This window comes from Phlebotomus papatasi, chromosome 3, assembly GCF_024763615.1.
Source record: "Phlebotomus papatasi isolate M1 chromosome 3, Ppap_2.1, whole genome shotgun sequence".
Taxonomy (NCBI): domain Eukaryota; kingdom Metazoa; phylum Arthropoda; class Insecta; order Diptera; family Psychodidae; genus Phlebotomus; species Phlebotomus papatasi.
This window is the reverse complement of record NC_077224.1, coordinates 32,255,635-32,279,896: the sequence shown is the minus strand read 5'-3', so window position 1 is coordinate 32,279,896 and position 24,262 is coordinate 32,255,635. Positions and strand designations below refer to the sequence as shown.

The 24,262-nt window shown below is 33.7% G+C and overlaps 1 protein-coding gene across 2 annotated transcripts; it reads right to left on the bottom strand.

Moving 5' to 3' along the window:
• Positions 1-2,482: 2,482 nt before the first annotated feature.
• On the bottom strand, positions 2,483-24,254 carry LOC129805303 (DNA ligase 4). 2 transcript variants are annotated; one of them, XM_055853127.1, is made up of 5 exons: positions 23,951-24,254; positions 23,596-23,893; positions 22,634-23,529; positions 4,397-4,556; positions 2,483-3,003 (listed from the first exon to the last, which is right to left on the bottom strand). In XM_055853127.1, exons 1-5 carry the CDS (start codon positions 24,128-24,130, stop codon positions 2,570-2,572), a joined length of 1,968 nt encoding a protein of 655 aa, XP_055709102.1. In that variant the 5' UTR covers positions 24,131-24,254; the 3' UTR covers positions 2,483-2,569. The 2 variants fall into 2 exon arrangements, with proteins under 2 accessions (XP_055709102.1, XP_055709101.1); XM_055853126.1 differs by lacking the exons at positions 2,483-3,003; positions 4,397-4,556 and adding an exon at positions 12,988-14,414 and having other exon boundaries at positions 23,951-24,245.
• Between the last annotated feature and the right edge of the window lie 8 nt (positions 24,255-24,262).

The following is a 24,262-nucleotide window of genomic DNA, read 5'->3' as shown; positions in this document are numbered from 1 at the left end:
TAGTTGACATCTTTCTTTTTATTACCCTTAGATTAGATTTTAACCCTTTAAGGTGAGTAGAGGAATCTAATCATTAAAAAATATTAATTGGGTTTCTGCTATTAGGATTCCAAAAACATTGTGTGAACTGATTCATTTTTTTCACCATGGATTAAAAGAAAATTTACAAAAAAAGTGGATTTATTGCTTTCTTCTTTAGAGTTCGAGGAATGAAATGTAGTCAAAGGTACACAACATTTTACAGAGTTTCGATTATTTCCTTTTACAATAGAAGTGGGTTAATTAATACGAATGTTAATTTTGTGTAATTAAATTTGAAAACTAAAACACTTTGAAGTCCAAAAGTCGGAAAACTGTAAGCGTAATCTTAAGTTAAGACGCATTACAATCTTTCTAGTATAGTCTTGGCTCACCTTAATAATTTTTGTGTACAGTTTTCCTTTTTGCAGCATCTATTTGTTGCTCGAGCTTAAAGCAAGAATCTAATTTTGGGTTTTGAAATTTTGAAAAAAATATTATTGATATTCTGTTGTCAGTTCTGAAAGACAAACACTAAAAAATCACAATTTTAGATTCGTGAAGAATGTTGCTTTACTACACCTCAGATACAATTTGAAAAACTTCCGTTATAGAATTTTGGAAAATAAATTACCAGGGTATCACCCTTAAAACTTAGGCTATTTTCTTCATAATGCTGCATTTGACATAAATTTTACGCTATATAGCAGTTTTTAATCGGTAAAGAAATAACCCGCTCATTAGGTAGATTTTTTTAATCTTAAGTAACCACTAAGGATCAATTAAAAGATATTTATTCTCGTATCTGCGAAAGGATAGTCTGAACATTTTGCAAATCATATTCAAAAATGCAAATATCGTTTAACTCTTTAGAGACGAGACACTTTTCAGTGACCGAAAATAAACAATAAATGAAAGAAATCGTTGGAGCCATTTTCGAAATAAACCAAAAAAAACAACGGTTTGGAGTGGAAGTTCGGTAGTGGGGGAAAAAAAGACTATTCTAGATAACGTTGACTTATAAGGGGGCCGTCGAAGATCTGAAGTCCTTAACTCTTACCGTTTGGCCTCTACCCGTATTAGAATTTGAAAAAAAGTGGATTATATGACTGTTCTCTCTTTGAATTCGAGCCGTAAAAGAAAGTAATAAACAAAATCAATGAAACGTCTTACATCTAACCTGTAGGGGGATTCTGCAACAGTATGACAATGTCATATGGCAAATTTATTTTTTTTATGTAGTAAATTGAGAAGAATTAATAATCTGCTTTATATCAGTTACAAAGAGCTTCATAGAACTTCCTGCAATGGCCATTAGATGGTTATTGAGCTTAAGATTTTGTCCTGCTTTCGAATTTACCACAAAAAATAGTCATATGACTAGGTCATATCGTTACAGAATTCCACGACTGCTTAGATAACCTAACAGAATGTGATGCGACGTATTTTTTACCTCTATGGACGATAGGGACAAAAATATCCTAAAAATTGAAGTATTTTTTCTAACAATACCAATGAATGATAATATTCACTCTAAAGGCGTCTACAAATTGGGAGCAATTTTCGTCAAAAATTGCGTTTTTGACAGAAATTTGACGTGTCCCCCTACAACGCTGCAGGGAATTTCCTTCAAAAAAGCAATTTTTGACAAAAATTGCTGCCAATGTGTAGAGGCCATAATGAAAAATATTATGTTTGAGTATTGCAGTTTCTATTCCTAAAAGCGTTTTGCTATTCGTTCGTGCTATATCGTTCTTTCAAAACTGACTGAAATCCGTTAATACTTGTCTAAGGGACTTCCAATAAATCAAAATTCGCCAAAATCGATTGCTGAATACCTATGTTTTGAATATTTCTTGTTAATCTTCAGACATCAAATCCATCAAATTAATCGAATATATAATCTTTAAATCGAAGAATTACATATTAATGCTACTGATGTTATGAACCTTTTTTAAAGTGGTTTAAGAAAACCCCAAGTGGCTATCTATAACCATTTCGTACCGCATACAGACAAGTAAATCGAAAAACAAAAAAAGTCCCTACACTGAGAAAAAAAGAGAGTGCGATTAACTTTTTTTCCTCGCAACATTAACACTTTTTAGGTGTAAAAATATATCAACATTTTTTAATGTTAATTTTACACCTTTTTACGGGTAAAATTAACATGAAAAAGGATTAATTTAACCCCTAATACACCTAAAAAGGGTAATATTTACACCGATTTTGGATTAATAATGCAGGGTAAAATTAACATTTCCGGAATGTTATTTTAACTTTTTCGGATTTCTCTCAGTGTACGTATGCAAATGGTTGTAATTGTGCTTCACTTCTTTTTTACAAAGCTTTTATAAAAGAATGAATTAAACAAATGAAATACAATTTATTCCCAGATGTAATTGATCCTATCGAAAATGGAATTCCAGCCAATAATGTAACATAAATAGACAAAAGCAGCTTTCAGTTTTTTTTTTTTATTAAAAAATACTTTTATTCTCACTTACAAAACGTATGATAATATAATGAATATGGGAGACACTCTGCACGGAATTCAATTGATAGCCATAATAGCTTCAATTGAAAAGGATAATTTGGTGGCTTTCGTACTTGGCTGTGGTTCCACAATAGAATTTAATTCTGTCTGATGGAGAATACGTAGTTTGGAGGGTTCACTGGGGGTTGAATGCTGTGCAGGTGAATGGTTGTGGTGTTCGGGGATTTGAGGAGGAAATTGTGGAAGTTGGGGAGGAAGAGGTGGTGAAAGGATGTTAAAGTGTGGACTGAAGAGTCGCTGGGAAAGTGGCATATCGCATGGATTAACTGATTGATGTTGATAATGGAAGGTATGATGAAAGGGAGGCACTTGAGCTATAAGAGACGTTCCGGCACTGATGGATTGTAGGTCCAGTTCTCGGTCAGCAAATGCTCGTCGTTTCCGGATACGGTCCGAAAGTGGCGTACTGAATGGCGGATATCTCCTGATGCCTGATGGATTAGAAGTAAAAGATGTGAAAAAGAGCCAAAATGTCTAGCACAATAAGCAGGATATTGCAATTTGACTCTTTGGTGTGTCCTTTTTGTGATTATCATTTTGACTTCTTGACAAAAAGAGGACAGTTTTTTTTTTGTAAGTCTCTCTTGCTAAAGATTTTGTAATATGACGCCTAACATGTGTTTTAGAAGGGCCTCCATCATAGCTACAAGAATGAAATTATCGTACAAATTGGTATTTCTTCCATCTCATTTCTCAATTTTCAGCAATTTTTGGTGCCACAGCGTCTAACACGATTGAGGGGCTATTCAACTGTGAGAAATTTGAACTTACGAAAAACTTCTTTATGCATTATCTTGATACATTAACATACAAATGAATTTTTAATTATTACCGAAAAACTATAAAGCATTTTTACTGTGTTAAATGAAATTTATTACAAAAAACAACATAATTTTTCCCTTCATTTCTTAACAAATCTAAATTGCAATCAAGATGGTTTAATAGTATAGAAAGACCATCCCTTTCTTATTTTTGTTCTACTGCGAATGAATGTGAGATGTGTAAAAGGAAGAGAAACTCTACAAGGATAAATTGAAACAGTTGTAAAACTTCCATTTTTCCTCTCATATTAATGGTCTCTCTGCATGGGTATAAGAGAAGAAATTTGAGACAGAAAAATAACAATTATCATCCTTATTTTCTCACATCTGTGTGTGAAATCACTCACAGATGAGAGATGGAAATATTCTACTTAAAAGTCCATAATATTTATTTATTTATTTATTCTCACAAGCATAACTCCTTGTGCCCTCTCTTATTTGGCCAAAAGTGCAGAGAAAATTGAGATGATGAACAAATTCTGGAGGCATTGAGTAAATATATATAAATATATATATACAAAAGTTCGGATGAAATTCATTTTAACTCCTTGTAAACACTAAAAAAAAAACCTATTCAGGAAGCAGCAAGAGCCCAAATTAAAACTTGATACATTGGCTACTCGTAAAATGAGAATATTTTATTGTTTAGTTGGAAAAGAGTTTTTCAGATAAATAACGAAAATCGTATAAAATTTCCAACAGCAATAAACCGTCAAATAGCGTATTTAACCCATTAAGATGTCCATCAGCAAATGAAATCTTGCAACAATAAATTAAACGGAGAAAAATCAGGAAAGAGTGAAAAAAAAAAGAAAATTTGAATTTCTCGCCCAACATATAAGATTTGAGGGAAATGTGAGTGATGATGTCCAGCTGGTTCCATTTGTTGTTACCACAGCTCATCTTAGTCAAAATATACACTCAAAATACCCATGGATATTTTTTTTTGCCCAAAAACAAATATCTCTATTTTCTAGGAGCAGCAAAAAAAAAATATGCTCACCTTGTAGAATATCTCGCGAAATGGTTGATTGCTGGAGATTGCGGAGGTGCTTCAGATAGTTCCGTTTTTGGTTCAGTAGAGCTTCCATAGATTGCATACGATTGACAAGACTATTTGGGCTACCCTCCTCCTCTGAGTTCTGCTGTCGTCGGAGTGCCACCTTACAAGAAAACAGCCAGAAATCAATATTCTAGTAAAATTACATTTCTGAACCTTTTTATTATCAAAGTTGCACGAATAATGGAAAATAAAATTGAATTTTTAGGATATTTTTGTTATACGCTCCATTAAGTCTTGAATTTTGTTCGCAAAATTACATTTGTAAAATCTCTCTTTGTCTTAAAATAAAATTGGAATTGTCAAAAGAAGTTTATCTTGAGACTTGCTACAGTTCTTTCATTAAAGACAAGTTACATTGCTCAACTTAAATTCTAGGGGAAACCGGGGTAACTTCACATATTTTTGAGACACACAATTAGATCTAATTTATCATAATTAGTTTTGATTTAACATGAAAACAGTAAATTTTAGGAAAATGTAGAATAGTGTTTTATCGGTTTTATCCTTTTTATGGCACGGCGTTTGGGCTTGGGCTGTACATTAAATGCTGCACATTATATGAAGGAAAATAACTATTTTTTTTTAGAAAAACTAAAATTGTTTCACTGAGCATTTGATGTTATGTACACAGATTTCCTTAGCTTTAGAATATAGTCTTAAGTGATAGGGGGAGGTAGGGCAGGTTTTAATTGGGGTAGCTTTAAAATTAAAAAAAAAATTCTTCTATTTTTAAATGGAACTTGACCTTATCGTGATATAATTTAGCTTCATAAACTAGTTGTAAACTAAAATTGTATTATGATAAGCCTCAATTCCTTTTAAAAATAGGAGCAAAAAGTGCCTCACTTTCCCCTATACCGGGAAATGGAGCACCTTTGAATTGGTATACCTTTGAGAAAGGGCTTTTTATGCTATTTTCAAGTCAAACTGAGCCTTATCATAATTTAATTTAGCTTTGCAAATGCTTTATGGAGCTAAATTATATCAAGGTAGTTCCTGTTCCATTTATCAAAGGGAGAAAAAGCCCTATTTCAAAAGTTCCCTATTTCTACCAAGTAATGCCCAACGCACAATAATATTAGTAAACATGTTTTTGACATTTCAATTAGAGTGAGTGAGATCTAGATCTAGTTATCTCGCTCATTCTCACAGGAAATTTTGAAAACATGTTTCCAAACAATAGTTATTGTGAGCCGGGCATAGCACTTAGTTTTTTTTTAAATATTTATTTTCAGCAAAAAAAAAAAAACAAAATAGCAGATTATGCGAATACTTGTCATTGTAGAAAAATAGCAATTTTGATTTCTAAATTATTTGGAAGGAGTATTTTGATTTTATTTTTTTCAATGAATGAACATCTCTATATAAGTATCTACAAATACATGTCTTATCCCTATTGATATAATCTTTCGAACTGAAAGAAAGAGCAACTACTTTAATTCGACTCTTTTTCAATAGCTCCAATTTAGGATTATTCTCACTAATAATAACTCACTAATTTAGGATAATTTTTAAAGCTATAAGTTTTAAAAAAATATATATCCTTGCAGGTATTTGTTCGTTTATATTGTACAATCTCTTCAACCTCTCTTCAACTTTCAGAACTGGAACCCAAGTGGAAGTCTGAATTATTAATATAAAATTAAACAATCAATGGAAGTTTATGACTAAGAAACGTTTTGGATTCTATGCATAAATAAAATTATCGGTAACGTCGGTAACATTTGATGAAACGGGTATCACTTCATAGACTAGGGGAAACTGCATTTTTTTCAATTAGGTATTAGACCTCAGAGAACAAGACCTATTTCAATTCATAGATAGGGATCATTGTCCACTGAAGAAATAGTCAACATTAGTTCGAGTAGTGTATAGATATAAATATCAGTATTTATTGCTACCACAGGTTTACTACTGCCCCAGTCTCTCCCACTCATATTCATAGATTCAGGGATCCATGGATAGATTATTTCATAGATAGTTTCAATATTCTAAATAGTTCTTTCCATTTGATTGTTCTTTTACACGTTTACCAGGTTCCAACTAAATCTTATAGGGGGATATGGGGCTATTTTGAGCTTTATAAGGCAGACCTTCATCCCGTGAGTTCGAGTCACCTTGCAAAACCTCGAATACTTTGCCACCCCCCCCCCACCATTTTTTTACAAAAATTTCTCTCAGTATGTAGAGCCCTTTAGAGGATATTAGAGCACTTTAAGACAGCTGAAGTTATGAATAATCGTTTATGAAATATATTTAAGCTGATTAAGCTTAGACAGTTTCTTTTGGGTATTGACTTCTTAAAAATATAGAGCGCATTTCCTCTACTCTAAAATTATTGTCATGCCTTGTCTGCCCCACATGCCTCTAACTTAAATAAAATGACTCTTTCTTTGAAATTGTGCAGCAAAACAAATTGTTTTGATTAACCATTATTACAATTTTTAACAAAAGTTTTTTCTTTAATTTCTCACCCAATTTACCATTACTCAACCGTCTGATAATTCAGTGGTAAGTCGGTTTTACTTTGGAATTGTAAACACTTAATGGTTGTTGAAAGTCGTTTAATTATTAAAGCCATTTAAGGGAAAGCTACTGAATGGATTTCATCAAGTGTTGAAAATTATATAAGATACCATATATCAACAGGTCTCAGCAGAATTATAATTCCTTGACTTGAGGTAATTATCACTAGGGGATGAGGTAGTTTCAGGTATGCATGATGTTATAAAAAATTTCTAGGGGTAGTTATTTAATTATTTGAGAACTGATCTGCATATTTTTTGGCTATCAAATACCCATGAAAAACTAACTGGACGCACTTTTAGCTTGAGTTTCATATCCTTTTTTGTTTTTTGAAAAAATGTGCTGTGCTAAACTGCCCCACTTTCTCCTATATTATTTAATTAGGTAAGGCAATTGCTTAAGAATTGTTAGAGTCACCTGAGCCGCCATCACTCTTTGTCGTTCCACCACAAGTTGACAATTGGGGCAGCAACATTCCCGCCAACGACATAACTTTTTATGGCCTTTGAGGCAGGAAATGACACCGTGATTGCGACACCTTGCACATTTTGGTGTCCTTAGGAGTCGCCGTGTCTTCTGTCCGTCTTCCACTTTGTCCACATTCACTGACATCCTTGCAACACTTGGGATTATCACTCGAATCACTGTGACACTCACAACCATCTGTTCAGGAGTGCAGAGTCACTAGGGACTTGGTTTCATCTTTCCCATCACATGCCACTTGTACCAAGAGCAATGGTATGTTTTGAGGCGGTTTTTCCTTCATTCGTAAAATAACAAATCATCCCGGGATTATGTAAAGCGGATTGGTTAATTTCTGGTCGAGAGGAAAAAATGGGAGGAGTATCTTTCTCTGTGGAAATCTCAATGTGAGAGGCCAAACGGAAAAGTTAGAGTGGAAAAAGTGTTGGAGCAAAAGAATATGAATAAGTATATAAAATTAGTAATATTCTGTTGCGATGAGTTCACAAGTCATCAAGATTGAGACAGACAGCAGCAAAAATACATATTCAACACGATCCTTCTTGTTGTCTTACATATTTTTCTTAAATACGAAAAGATACCAATCATGTGAGGTAATAGATAAATAAGTTAGTATTTTTGGCACTTTTAATTCAGACTAAAAATAAAGTTACTTTTCTTGCAAAAGGGCGTCCAATCTCCCACTTGCTGTGCCACTAAATAAGATATCTACCACGCGATGAACTACAAGACAAACAATATGTTGTACCCCAAAAGAGGCTTGTAAGTTGATGAAGATTACCATTTCTCGAGGGAGTTTTTAACTGAGAAAATATTTACTAAGTCACCTTTAAGAGCTGTCGGTTTGGGAGAAATGTAAAACAAATCAACGTGCACCCGACACAATCCATATGTTCCCATTTTCACAATTTCCACCACTTTACACTATGTTTTCCCAACCATGCTAAACGGAAAGCTGTACTTTCCAATTTTCAACTGTTACCGTTCTTCGTGATGTTGGGATGTGAAACTAATTGCTCCTTAATTTTCAACGAATGGAATTTGTCTCAATGGCACTGCTAAAGGAAGTGTTGTGTTTCGTGGAGCATTAAAACCTTGATTAAAACGATGACAAAACATCTCAGCTTTTGTGGAATGCTCGGAATATGCAAAACAGTTACAAATTAATTTCCTCATGAGTTGGAGTATTTGCAAAGTTCTTTTTCATTTTGCTCGACTTTTATTTTATTTACCAATTGAAAAAACAAATCTGAGATATTACTCAAAATTTAGGTTTAAATAAAAATGAATCGCCAGATTACATATCAATTTACAATCAATTGAAACTATTTCAGATTTGTCAAGATTTCCAAAACCTTTCTAATGAATTGAGACTTGTTCCACTGTGGAAATACACTCTCTAGAATTAGTAAAGGCCCTAATAGACCCAGGCTGATCTTCGAGTATATTTAGCTTGAAAAATTTACGCTAAATAGGATTACATGGGCTTTAGATTTAAGGTTTAGGTATATATGGTTTAACTTCTCTAAGTTCTTGTCAGCCAGGTTTCTTTTTGAAAAATTTTCACTTAGGATCGGATTATTCCATGCAGAATGAAGTAGCTGATTTGTTTTTAATAAATCCAATCCTAAATTAAAATATTCCGAAAAATATTGACTGATAAAAATAAGAAAAGTTAAGTCATGTGACTAAGCCTTAGGGCCCAAATAGACTCAGGCTGATCCTTGAGAATATTTATAGCTTATAAAAGTTGGTAGTAAAGAATCAAGTAAAGGAAATTTATGCAAGAGCTATAAATCGATGATCTTGAGCCCTCGGTATATGACAGTTTCACATAAATTTAAACTGTCAAATTTTTCAAGCTAAATATTCTCGCGGATCAGCCTGAATGGATTTGGGCTCTTAGGGTTGAAGCCAGCATGGATATTCGACCCTGAAACATCCATTATTAGGAATTACAGTAGACTCTCGCTAATTCGGCTCTTTTAAGATCGGACTACTTTTTAATTCGAGCGGCAGTTAAATTTAACAAGAGTTTGTTGACATTTTTTAAGTTTGATTTTGATTATCGAATGAAGCAAGTATTCTCCTTCTCTTTGAAATTTCGCATTAAAAAAACGGTAAAACATTTTTGGCAAGATTTTTTTTTATAACCGAAAAATAAAATTGGTATAAGTAAATTTCGACGTCTTAGTTAGAATATAAAACGAATGAGTCGAAACAAAGAGAAGAAGAATAAGCATACCATTTACGGTTTTCTGTACAAAATCGCTTGATCTTGAAATTGCGTAATTCCAGGTCCACTTGCTTGATTACTTCTAAATTAAAACTTTCTTGTGTTGTTTCTTTTTTCTACCGACTAAACCTTTTTGCTGAGCACTTTTTCTAAAAGAAAAGCTCAATCTGTTGAAGCAGTAGTGTTGATGAGTAAAATAAAATCAATTAAAAATAGGTTTGATCATTAAAAAAAATTAATTTTGCAATTTTAGCAGCCCCAATTCAAAGGTGCCCCACTACCTTCCGTGGCTTAACCCTTTAAGGATGATTGGAACACCGGTGTCCCATAAATAAAATAATTTTTCCTGACTACCTAAAGTTATTTTTTTCTTATGTCTGTACATAATTGTAAAGTAGAAGGTTGAAGGAATCTACAATATTTTTTGCAAGTCTATAGCTATTTGATATGTCGTCAGTTAAATTAGCATTTGTCGTAACTTCCTTTTGATAACTTTTCAGGAGACGAAATTTTGAGTTCAATATTATTTTTCTTAAAAATGAGCCCCGAATGCGACACTTTTGAGTCAAAATAATAAAAGTGGCACTAATAAACTGTAAGTTAACTCGAGAAGATCTTTATAAAATTATTTAAAAGCTGCAATATTGAGAAATATGTTAGAAGAAACACAATAATATTTTATCGTAACTTCCATCGTTTATAAAGCCGTAACTTCCAATATATGGAGATTCTGGAAGTTACGACAATTTTCTAAAATGCATTATATCAATTTGAATTATTCTAGTGATAATAAGCGCCTTTATTTGACTAAATTAATCAATTAAACTCTTATCCCTGTCCCTAAAAAGTTTTATTTCATAAGTTTTATTGAATAAATTTTGAGCGCCACGTCGCTTGTTTTGTTTTGAATGAATGACAGATAGGTAGGGATTTTTTCTCACTTTTTTCTCACAAATATTGAATTAAAATGATTTCATGTTACACTATTCGCACTGTCTTTGGATATTTGGAAGAGTTTGTAAACGTTTTATTGAGAAATATTGCAATTTTGCTGCAAATTACAAGCCACGCAAGTGAGCAAAAGAAGTTACGGCAAATGCTGATTATTGAAAATTCTGTATGGGAATTTGTCGTAACTTCCCCAAAAATGGAAGTTACGACAAATTCTGATAAGTATTTATTAATTAAGGGCACTTACGATAATTTTTGTTTAAAATAATTTTTATTGGGCTTATAAAAGTTTCTTTTTCACAAGTGCGTTTAATAAACAAAATTACGCTGATTCCAAATATGAATATATCTCAAAATCGCAAAAATGAAGTTACGATAAATGCTGATTTAACTGACGATGTACTAAATATTTAAGCTCAAGAATGGCGAATTTTTAAAATTCATAATTGATTTTATTTATTTTTTATACTTCCAATTTTTTTAAGCAAAACCTTTTTGGCAATAAAAACTACAATACTCATACGTAATATTTTTCATTAAAGCGAAAATTATTATTCATTGGTATTGTCAAAATAATTACTTAAATTTATGGACTATTTTTGTCCCTATCGTTCATAGAAGCACAAAATACACCTTATCAGACTCTGTTGGACTTTCCAAGGATTGATGTAAAACTTATCATTTATTATGTTTCTCAGTTTAATTTTTATTGTTGATTTTCAGTCCGTAAAAAGTGTCTCGTCGTTAAAGGGTTAAATTTTGAATTGAAAATATGTATTTTTAAAGGTGACCCGTCATGCTCCAGTTTTCAGCTCCTACAAATTAATGTTTAATGTTAATGGTAAACACGTGTATTTTCAGAGTCAGTGGTGTGTCTTGAACATATTTCCCGATGAGACTTGTACTAACCCATTACGTGAAATTTCTAAGATATTTTTAAGTAAATATTCTTAAGAAATGGATAGAGCTATTTTGTGTTTTATCAATAACGAAATATCGTAAATCGTTTTTATTAAATAACCGTTTCTAAGAAATGATCCAATTAAAAATTCTATTCCTATTTCTTCATTTGCTATTTTTTTCAAATTTGTTCATAAATTCGATGTTACAGGTTTCATTCGTAACGAAAGATTGGGTTGGACCGTTTTGCCCATTGTTCTTTACTATCCAGGGAACGCCAAAAGCTAAAATTAATCATTTTCATGAGGTTTGTTTTATTTATTTATTTTTTTATTTATCAGCAATATTTGGGTTTACTGGGTATTTTATTGACCACAATAATATTTTTACTGACTAGATTTTAACTAATCAACCCAATTCTTTTTACTGATAAAATTTGATTTTATCAACATTGTTATTTTCTTACAACACTTTGTATAAAAATTGAATTTGTGACTAAAGAATTGAATCTCCTGTAAGCATTTAAAAATTTTTCACTGACTTTAAAATAGAATAAACAAGTTTCTATTCTGCGCGGGCGGAATAATAACGAGGCCTTGTCAAAGGGCTTTTGATACATTCGGTATTTCCGGTATTTCCAGTATCCTTATTGTCACCCTTGTCACCCATTCACAGAAATTTAATATATTTTTAGATTTGCCTCATGATAAGTGACTAGGACTTAATTTGTGAATAAAATTCATTATTAGTTTTAGTGCAGAATAATGATTTTCATGATTTTCAAAATTTTCCAGGAAATTAAAAGGATTCCTGATATTAAGCAGAGAAGCTTTAACCATGGCAACTAATTACCCATTGAATAATAAATCATCTTGTTGTGCTGAGTTTATACAGATTTCCGCTAATTTATCATGAAGCTTTTCGAGCACAAAATCAGTTGCAATATTAGCTAAAGCTTTGCGAGAAAAGAAATCAATTTGTTGTATTCTTTCGGTGAAGACATGTAACAATTACATACTCCGGTTTTTTTTCACGTTTTCTTTTATCGTCCCACAGATGATTGGGAAAAATCCCCTTGAGAGAGTGCGTTTAGCAGGTTTCATGGTACATTATCTCATAATATGGAGAAAATTTTTAACTTGAAATACGATACAGAAACGAATTATCCATACGACTCCTCGTGAAGACAAGAACTGAAACAGTAAAAAGACTGTTTTATGCTAATGAAATGTGTAACTGGGGTGTCGGTAGTTTCACACAGAAAACATCATTCTATGCAATTTCACAGTTATTTACCAATTTACAATAATGCACCAGTTTATTTTTGCTTCACCAAATCAGCCTCTTCTGTGCACAAAACATTTGTTATAGAGAAATTAACACGGTTTATCATAAAATTTATGTAGTCCATTTTAAGAAAGAAAAAAAAAATGCATTGGTGTTCATTAAAAATTTATTAAAAATCTTTTGTAGTTAATTACATAAAGGAATAAGATAGTTGGACATTTCTTCTATTTTTCCTTGATGGTGACTCTTTGTTATCCATTCAATGGAAATTAGTTTAATTTCTCCTTCGTTCTCTTTTGCATTGGAAAATTGTTGGCGAAATTGAACCAAAAATTCTTCGATTGGATTTATAGCAATTATTGTTGAATCTGAAGAAATAAATTCATTAATCACATTTCCGTGATGTGACTTGAACATTATTTCTGCTAATTTTGTCGAACGGCATTGGTTAACAGCGAAAAAGTAAATGGAAAAAGGCCTGAAGAAATTTCCTGTTACATTAATTTCATTCGCAATGGCTATTAGTTCTCTCCTGAGTAATCTCTGACTCCGATCAAGTTGAAAGTCACACAGGAGATCCTTCAGGATGGCACAATTCACCGGAATTGTGTATGAATCACCATAATCATCGTAGGATTTTGTAAAGTAATCCTCAAGATCTCTTGTACAAGAAATCATGTCCTTTGGATGAAATTTGGGCAATTTTTTCGGAATCTCTGCTGCACTCCCCAACACCCTCATCAACCACTCCACTTTGACGATATTGTAAAGCTTCTTCTCGGCGTACTTACGTACATTGAGCGTCACATCACCAGCTATTATGGCAAATGTTGTAGATGAGGGATTTTCGACAATTTGCCCACTGTGCTTCAAAATCAACTCACGAATCTCCTCAATTGACGGCATATTTCGCGAAGTGCTGAGAATGCAGAAATTTAAATTTTCACAAATTTTCGACACTTTTTCCATGTGATCGATAAATCTCCTTGAATTTCCCATCTCAACTACTTTCTGACGCTTTGTGACCCTTTTCTTCGCATCATCTCGCGTTATATGCCTCTTTGCCAGCTTCTCAACACCTGTTGTCCCACTTTTTCCACACAATTGCTCAAATTCCGCCAATGTACAGGAATCATACCATGGTTTATCCGCCCTCACACCAACAATACGTGCAAATTTTAGAGCATGACTCGTGCGAAAATTGTCAGTTCTCGTCAATTCGGTCGCCTTGATTTCCAACACAATCGACTTGGACGGCTCAATCCATACATCTGGCACAGCATTTTTCCACTCAAGACATTGTGGTGCCACAGAAGATCCCCCTCTTCTGCCACCACCCTTCTCCATCTCCACCACTTTCCAGTGTTCCCTCAAATCTTCATTTAATTTACGCCTCTCCACAAACTTTAGACCCCTGGTACTGACCTTTGCCACTGAATGAAATATTGGATCTGTCCTCTCACCAGGCCCATTTGCATAAATACCCATGAGATACGAATCAATGTATCGCTTTCGAGTCTCATAGTATCCTCCAATAATTAGCAAATCCAGGTCAGTCACCGCACCCTCCACATACTGCCCAGCAAGAATGTGTAAATATTAGTCTAACATGCTTAATTGTCGAAATTGAAAATTCATCATATATACAGAGAGTACAACGACATTACATTCAAGGCAATTAAATTTAGGTAGAGCTTAAAATGGGACTGTAAAGGTGAATTTGTACTGATTCAACAGTCCGAGATCCCAGGATTATATTTATTATATTATATAATATATCCTATTTGTGAATAAGAGACTTATGCTCTAGGTAAAATGTAAGGGTTGCTCTACATCCTACATTACATATCCATTTAGATAATCAAATATTCTGGAAAATCATGAATTAGATATTCTAAGAAGCAATGTGGCCTAAATATATTAAATTGCCTCTGAAAGGATTAAGAATATTAGGTAAAAAGAGATGGCAAAGCGTCCCAGCTTTGCGGAATGCTCGAACTCACGAGATAGAGCTCACCATGGATTAGTTTTTTTTTGCATGATCTTTTGGTATTAACTGATCTACTAGAGATCAAATTGATCACAAATGCATTTGAAAATCAAAAAATCGGTACTTAACCCTCTAACGGGTAAGAACGCCTCCAGGCGGTCTTCACAAAAATCACATTTACAGCGACAATAAAGGTTTTATTTATTTAAAAGTGCTATAGTGTCCTCGGTAATAGTCTTATAAACATCTCTTGAAAGTTTGAACTCATTTTGACTCTTCGTTTTGTTGCTATTCCCAGTTTTGTGTGACAGATCAGAGAAAAAGCAACAAAAAAATATTTGTGCAAAAAAACTCATTTCCAATTTCCATAAAAATACCGATTTAAAGTTATCTGACTAAAATAAATTTATTTTTTACTGAAAGATATGTCATTCTACTTTGTATATTTTATTTAAAAAAAAATTGAAAAAACTAAAAATGTGAAATTTAGAAGCAAAAAGAGTTTCAAAAAATTTTTATATTTTCTCACCTAGCGCGTAAACTAAAAGAGATAATGAAGAATGGATAGTTTTTTCGACTTTATTGGATCATAATTATCCTAGAAAACATTGTTTTAGAACTTTTTTTTCGCATATTAAAGAAAAGATCGTTAGAGGGTTAACCGGTTAATTACCGATGAAGACCGATGCAGCCGGGTTCGAAATTTCAATACCTCTCCAAAAAATCCAAATTTAACTAAATGGGGTGAAAAATTACCCTTCCAAAGTGGTTGACCTTTGACTTTCAATAATTCAAAATGGCGAATTTTCCGGTCATAGGTATGTTTGGGCGGAATGTTCGCCTGGACTAGCTCTAAAACATATTCAAAACTAATTGAAAAAGCTTGGGCCAATTTTGAGAAAAACCGAAAAAACATGTTTTTAGGGAATTTAATTCACAATTGAAAGGCAAATTTAATTTGGTAAGTTAAATTATTAAATTCAGTCAGTGAAAAATTTGATTCAGCAGGTGTAGCAGGTTTTGTATTAAATTTTGATTGGTAAAAAGCTTAAATATATATAAAAATGGTTTTAACCCTCTAACGGGGTTTTCTATAATATCCAAAAAAAGTAATTAAATAATTTTGTCTATGGTAATTAATGGTCCACTGAACTCAAAAATACCATCCATTCTTCATTATCTCTTTCCGTTTGGTCGCCAGGTGAGAAAAGGTAAAGACCGCCTCCAGGCGGTCATATCGGTTTAAGGCATAAAAAGACTGAAATATTTTAATTGAAAAATAGTGAACAAATAGTAAAATAAATGAATTTTAAACGTTTTTTTATGGATGAATGTTCTATGATTCTCTAAGAAATGATAATTTTTAGGAGAAAAACGTTTATAATTTTTATAATTAGACGTTAATAAAGCTCAAGGTGTTTCAATAAGATTGATTTTTACCGAATAGGTCACAGATCAGCTATGAAAACGTCACTTTCTTGTATAATTTGAAGGTCCTTTGAAATACATTGCTCATCTTCTGGTTTTATTTCACGATCTGAGGCATTAAAAGACGAATTAGGGAACTCATCATCACTGTTGAAGTCTGCTTCTTTATCAGTTTCGCTTAATTCGCAGAAATCGACCATTTTACTCATTCTGGATAGTCTTCGTGTAATCTCAATTGTTTTCCATGATTAATATCTTGCAAAATAATATTATATTTTATCAGAACAACCAATATAAATAAATAAAAAAGTCGGTAATTTTTGAAAATTTTACCCTTGAACGGATAAGACCGCCCACAGGCGGTCTTCCTTTTTTTCTTCTAAAACTCTTACTTCTAGTTTTTTCACACTTATCAATTGAAATATACACACTAGAAGAACATATCTTTCAGGAAATAAGATTCTTACTTCAGTTAGATCACTTTAAAACAATCTTTTTTGCACTTGAAGACGAGAAATGTTGCGAACGACATTTTGTTGTTTTTTCTCTGACCTGTCACACAAAACTGAAGATGGTAAGCAAACTAAAGGTCAAAATGAGTTCAACTTCAGAAAATAAGTTAGTAAGACTATAACTGATGACACTAGATATTTCAACTTCAAATAAGTAATATTATCGCAGTAAATGCGATTTATAGAATGACCGCCTGGAGGCGGTCTTACCCGTTAGAGGGTTAATTTATATAATTTAACATCTATGATGGATAATAAAAACGAAATAATCGAATATTTATTTTTCCACATATTTGCATTAGGCAAGAGAGTTTTCTAATTAGAACAGTCTTATAAGAATTTATCACTATACTCGTCAATTCGACTGAAAATCATTTTCATCTATTTTAAAGAAAAGTGGTTTGTAAGGCGTTTGGTAAAAGTTAATATTGTAAAAATTCTCTTAATGGTTTTTGAAAAATTATTTCAGAAACACATTTTTGGTTCAAATTGGGAAGAAATCTTTGGCATACCTGTAAAAGATTAAATTTCCAATTATTAACCAGACTATTCCAGACTATATTCCAATTATTAAAAAAATTTCTGAAGAACCAGTTCTTATCTTAAAACGGATAAAGATAAAAGCATATAAAAGTAATATTTTTTGAAGGGATGGTATTACCCATCAGTTGGGTTTGAAAAGACAGTATCTTTTTACCCTGGAGAAATAAATACAATACAAAAGGACAATATTAAAAAAATAGAATTCAAAATTTGAAACCCTTTTTTTAATTTTTTCTTTTAGAAACTGTTAAGGTGGCTCTCTATGGTAAAATTTAAAGCTTCGGATTCTTTTTATCTTAGGATAAATATCAAATTTTGAATATTTTGGCTTGTAAATTTTTTTACCCAGGTTTCCCTAATCATAATATGGTTTAAGATAAAAATAGAAAATAGGGCAATATGCCTATTAGTTCAATGGACGGCATAAATTTAAATTGGATTAGTATGACTCCTTCATATAATTTAAATCCGGAAAATTTCATAAAATTAAAATCCACGTCTTTTTCTTCCTTAAACATGTTGTTAATGTCTGCCCAAATATAATTTAGTTTAGTTTAATTCTATTTAAGTACCTAAAGATAATCATATAATCCAATCAAAATTTCATGTCCTCCGATCGGGCCCAAACTATTTCAAAATGAGTTTCGTCACTTCCTGATCACGATTATATGGGTGGCTAAGGTACGTTCCCGGTCGTCCAGCCGGCCGCTCTTTAGAGCTTAATACACTCAATCCCGGTATTATGCACATTAGGGCGTTTCAACTAGGAAAAAAATTTTTGGCACTATTCTCACGGTGCTGTATTTGATGAGACAAGAAAGTTTTTCTTCTACGACCATATGATCAGACGCCGTTTAGAGGTGGCTAAACGACCCTCTCTGTAGTGTAAAATCCGGTAAAATCAGAAATTTGTTCTACAGAGAGAGTCGTTCAGCCACCTCTAAACAGCGTCTGATCATATGGTCGTAGAAGAAAAACTTTCTTGTCTCATCAAATACAGCACCGTGAGAATAGTGCCAAAATTTTTTTTCCTAGTTGAAACGCCCTAATGCACATTTTTGGGACCGAGCGCGAAATTGCATTACGCATCGAGAAAATTTGCATACCCGTAGGGGCTTTCTTTTGAATAAATCTTCCGTAGAACGAATTTTGCGCGTAGTTCAAAAAAAAAATCAACTGTTTAACAGAAATGCATTAACAAACAGTATTTTTTGCCAGAGTTCTTCAATAAATGGTTAGATAAATGGTTAATAAATTTACCTTAATAAAAGAAATTAAAGTTTTATTCTGAAAAAATAGCAAAATGTTTTCAAATTTCCCGCGTCGTAAAATAGTATACATTCAGGCGTATTTCAAAAATGATTTCATAAATTGACTCCTAATGGTAGGCAAACTTGCATAGGGTGAAAGGAACGTCTATTGACACTTTAAGAACTCGTGTCAGCACCTATTGACACCCTACTCTGTACCATTTGGGATATGAAATTTGAACATCTCTGTTTATAGTAAAAGGTATATTACAGAAAAATCGTTATATTACTTATATTTTACTAGATACATTAAATAATTTTCAACATTTTAACAAAAGTGTCAATAGGGGTTCCCTGTCGAACAGACGTTCCTCCGACCCTAATTGTATGTGCATAATTCCGTCAGGTGCATTATCCCGAAGTACATAATGCCGGGACTGAGTGTAGCTCCCGAACTAAGAGAGATATCGACTTGCGGTTTTCGGTAAAGGTTATAATATCGGATGAAAATTGCAACTTGGTGCATTGACCCCCCACTCCCCACCCCTCCATTCACCATTTTGAATACCCCCATTTTTTGTTTTCTCAATAGATCCGCCCCTATGTCATCGATCGGGCTCAAATTTTAGTGTGTTATAGCTGGGCCTTTTAGAGCTTTAGATCAGCACAAATCAGGTACCCTGGCCCCCTGATCAGAGCTATAAGGGTCCAAAAAAAATTTTAATGCCCATAACTCCAGTTCTAATTGTCAGGATTTAAAAAGTGAGGGCGTTTTGGAAAGCTCCCATGAAAGTGCCAGTTTCTTTTTGACATCTGAAGGTCGTAAAACCACCGCTAGGGTGCTATTATTAAACAGAAAATTTTCAATTTTCTAACTTCAATTCAGGGGGTGACATTAGCTCTGAAAAATGCGACCGATTTTAGTGTAAAATTTTCCCTGTTTTCGTACACATTTCACGAGATATCTCCAATACTACGTAGGCTACCAATTTGGGGTTTTCGGTTGCCTATTCAATATTGAATTGGTTTTTACTTTCCATTTATACTTTTTGCTAATTCACTCTACACTGATAGAAAACAGCTAATAAACCCTAAAGTTTTTTCGGCACGCTAGAAACATATGGGAAACATAGGAAATGTCATGTCCCTGGTTCAATTACTCAAAAACTAAGGTAAAGTGCCCTCGAGTCGACGGGTTCCTTGACTCGACCGGTGGTCAATATTTGAATGTTTTAATGGTAAATATCTATAAAATTGTCACTGATTCGTATTTATTTATTGAATAATTGACCTAGTAATGTTAGATCATACGCCAAATATTAGTTCACATATTATAAATAAATTGAATAAATAACTTTACCGGTCGAATTGAGGAACCGGTCGACTTGAGGGCACTTTGCCTTACATTATGTATCGGTTTTAAATTTTAGTATATTGTAGCCGCAGACTATACCTATCAAACAAAAATATACTTTAGTCGATCGATAACCTCTGACCCGAGCTATAAGGGGTCAAAATTTGAAAACTGTCCGGCCTCTATCTCTGGTTATAATTAACATTTTGACCTAAATTTTGGTTTTTTGGTTTCGTCTCGATAAGCACTTTCTGATCGAAGTTAAAAAATCACATAGGTGGCGCTGCAATGACGTCAAAATTCAAACTCATTTTACTCAAAAACGCCAAAGACAAATTTTACTCAAAAACGCTCAAATTGTACAAAGCTGATGTAAGTTTATCTGTACATTTCCTAGTTAAACCAGAAAAAAAATTAAGAAAATTGTAAAATAGGAACATTTTTAAAGGATTTTTCAAAAAAGCAATGCAAATTTTGAGACTAAATATTGACTTTAAGACGCTGTAGAAGATATTAAAAAAAAGCATTTTTTCAAACACCAATTAGATTTAGGGTAAGTGTGCCAAATTTCGGCATAGTTGCATGCAAGCGCCAAAGTCTCAAGTTTGAAATGTAATATTTTAAATTCAAATTTATTTTTTTATTCTTCCTTCTGAAAGAGTGTTGCTTGGAACCTTGTAAAGAGTTTACCGTCTTTATTTACTATAAAATCATTCTTAATACATTTTAAAATGAATAAAAATGTAGATATAGCATTGGTGGCCTTATGCTGGAGATTCTTAACAATCTCACCTACTATAATCCTAACAAAATTTCATGTCGTCCGATCGAGCTCAAACTTGGCCAAAACGTGTTTCAGCACTTCCTGATCACGAATATATATGTGGCTATTTTACGTTCCCGGCCGGCCGGCCGCTCTTTGGAGCTTAATAGCTCCTAAACTAAAAAAGATATCGACTTGCGGTTTTCGGCAAAGGTTATATATCGGGTGAAAATTGCAACTTGGTGCATTGACCCCCCACCCCCCACCCCTCCTTCCGCCATTTTGAAGACCCCCCTTTTTTTGTTTTCTCAATAGCTCCGCCCCTATGGCATCGAGCTGGCTCAAATTTTAGTATGTTATAGCTGGGCCTTAGAGCTTTCCATCAATACCAAACTTAAGGTCCCCCGACCCCCCTGACCCGAGCTATAAGGGTCCAAAAAAAATTTCTTAAAATGGCCATAACTCCGGTTCTAATTGTCAGAATTTAAAAAGTGAGGGCTTTTTGGAAAGCTCTCATGAAATGCCACTTCCCCTTCTAACATCGGAAGTTCATAAAACCACCGCTAGGGGCGCTATTATTAAAAAGAAAATTTTTAAATCTTATAAGTTAAATAACTCAAAAATTCCATTGTGCATCGGGCTGAAATTTTAGTATGTTGTAGCCGTTAATTATACTTATCAAACAAAAAAACCTTAAGTCGATCTAAAACCCCTGACCCGAGCTATAAGGGGTCAAAGTTAGAACATTGACCGGCCTCTATCTCCGGTTCTAACTAACATAGCGACCTAAATTTAACCTTTTTCGTTTCGTCTCGATGAGCACTTTCAGATGGAAGTTCAAAAAGTCACCATAGGTGGCGCTGTGATAGCGTCAAAATTCATCGAAATTCAAAGTCACTTTTCTAAAAAACGGCATTGTGCAAGTTAATGAAATTTCAGTATGTTGTAGTCCAGTCTAGGACGTTTCCAAAATGGTGCAAATGTGCGCTGTGGTTAAAACAGAACCGGAGATATGAGGGGTCAAAGTTCACAAAATTCAAAAAATCATATCTCCGTTTCTGTGTGACCGATTTTGATGAATGAGGGCTTAAACGAAAGATCTCACCAAATGCTACAACTTTCTAGAATATTTGAACTTCGTGGGACCAACACCAGGGGCGCCACAGTCGAAAAACCGTTTTCAATATCACATAACCTCAGTTATCTCGACTGTCGATGAACCGATTTTGATGATTACTTCGACATAATTATAGAGGACATTTGTCTCTACATTTCGTCCATACATCATTTTCCGCTCAGACTACGCTATCACTCCGATTTTGCCGTTTAAGTGTGAAAAAATTGATTTTTCCCATAATAACGCTTTGAAATCACTCAGATGCCAATTTGACTGCCTCTACTCCACAAAGACACTTAAAATATGGTTTTAAATGGAAAGTCCCACAAAATACAACAATTCTTTGATATAGTTGAAGATTTGATGAACACTTGGGGCGCTCTGGTCGAAAAAACGAGTTCAGAAACAAACAACCTCGATTATCTCGGCTTCTAATTAATCGATGAGATCAAGTTCTACGGCAAAATTATAGAGTACATTCTGGTCTACATTTCACCCATATATTACTTTTGTGCCAGTTCATCCAAATCCTTGATATTTTGGTTTAAATACAAAATTTGTATAATTTCACGAATTTGATTCAAGATAACTGAATGGCGACTCACAATTTCAGCTCTAAATCGAATTTGCATGCACTCCGAGCTAGCTCACGTTAAGAATCTCACCTACATAAGCCGGTTAGGATTATCTGTCCCTTTTATCTCAATTTAATCTTCAAAATAAAGCTTAAAAGGGCTCAGAACTTTTTAGTTGACCTAATATTTTAGTGCCAAAACTTTTTTTCAAAATTAACCAAAAGACAGTTTAAAAAATTAGGATAATAAAAATGAGACTTACATCTGGTTTAATTTTGAACCATCCTGTTTGAATAGCTCGTTCGCCTGGTCGATAGTGCGAGCTCATTTTCTTAATCACGATCCCCTCTTCACATTTATCTATGGCCTCATTGAAGCATTCAAGGACATGGTCAAAATCCCTCAGTTTTTTGTACGTTCCCAAGATGAGAGTTCCCGGCTTTTCGGTCACAAGAGTGGCAAGGAGTCGCCTTCTTTCCGCATATGGTTTCTTTGTGAGACTTTCTCCATTGAGAAATATCACATCGTACACACAATAAACTGGCCGAAGCGTAGGATCATCCCTCTGAAGATTTTTTACATCGTAGTTGTCTCCTTTGGTGTAGAAAAATGACTCCTCTCGATTCCACACCATCATTTCCCCGTCGAGAATGATGCTGTCCACATTCTTGGCAATGAGACTGTGAATGAACGGTGTAATACTCCCTGATGTAAAGTCCTTGCCAAATTTATCACTGTAGTTGTGTCCATTTCTTGAGAAAAATCGATATTCGGATCCTGAACGATGCATATGAAAGCGTTCTCCGTCCATTTTTGTCTCTATAAAATATTCACCCTGATTCACCGTTTCCTTCAATAAGTGCAGGCTTATTCTGGCCAGGAGCATCGGCTTAACATGATTGAAAATTTTTATGGATTCTATATCGAAGTGTGAGGAACTTGCAGAATTGGTGAATGACTCAGGTGCATTCATTAATTCGCAAACCGCGGAGAGATTGCTGCTGCTATTGTAGATCTGAATTGCTTGAGGATGCAGGATATTGAGAATCTTTTGCCTACCGATTCCCAGCGGTAGGTGCTTTAGGATAACCCGCGTAAGCCACTTTTGATCAATTGCTGTCATTTCAGAGATGAACTTCACGAGAACATCATCGATTTCTTTGGGGAAAAAATCACTTTGACTTGGGGATTCTTAAGAATAAATATTTTTACAGAAATTCTTACTCTTCATATGACCATTCTGGAAATGATTGACGATAGAATCAAGCCCCTGATTGACCTCAAACACGGTTATTTCTGACTCCAACTTTGATCTTGCTCTCATCACTTGGTAGACAACTTCTCCATAATCCGCACAACTTGGATTTCCTTCCAGTAGGGTTTTAGCCTCGGTGCTTTTACCATCTATTCCCAACACCCGGATGTAGAGGCGCCCCAGAGTTGCTTCTTTGATACCATATGAGCCCCTTTCCAGATCACAATTCGGAAGCAACAACCGAAGAATTGGGTAAAAACTTGTATTCTGCAGGTAATTCTAAATTTATTATAACTTCTTAATAATCACGAAATACAAATTCACCTGATCCTTATCGCTTTTCTGGGCATTTTCCCGGAAATTGCGAAAAGTCTGGAGGAATATCTTCAACAACTCCTCCTTCCTATGAGCATTTTTTGTTTCACGAATTTTCTCAAATAACTCAGTAACACTTGAGAATTTGATACTTTTCGACAAGCAGGACACATTTTCATTGGAACTCATTGCTAAAACTTAGGTATTTCTAGTTAAAAATTAGCAAAAAAAGTGCTGTTTTGTGCAATTTCACAACAATAACAAATAAATAATTGCGCTTTCCAGAAAACGGGAAGATCAGCTGGCTGGAAAGTTGTAATT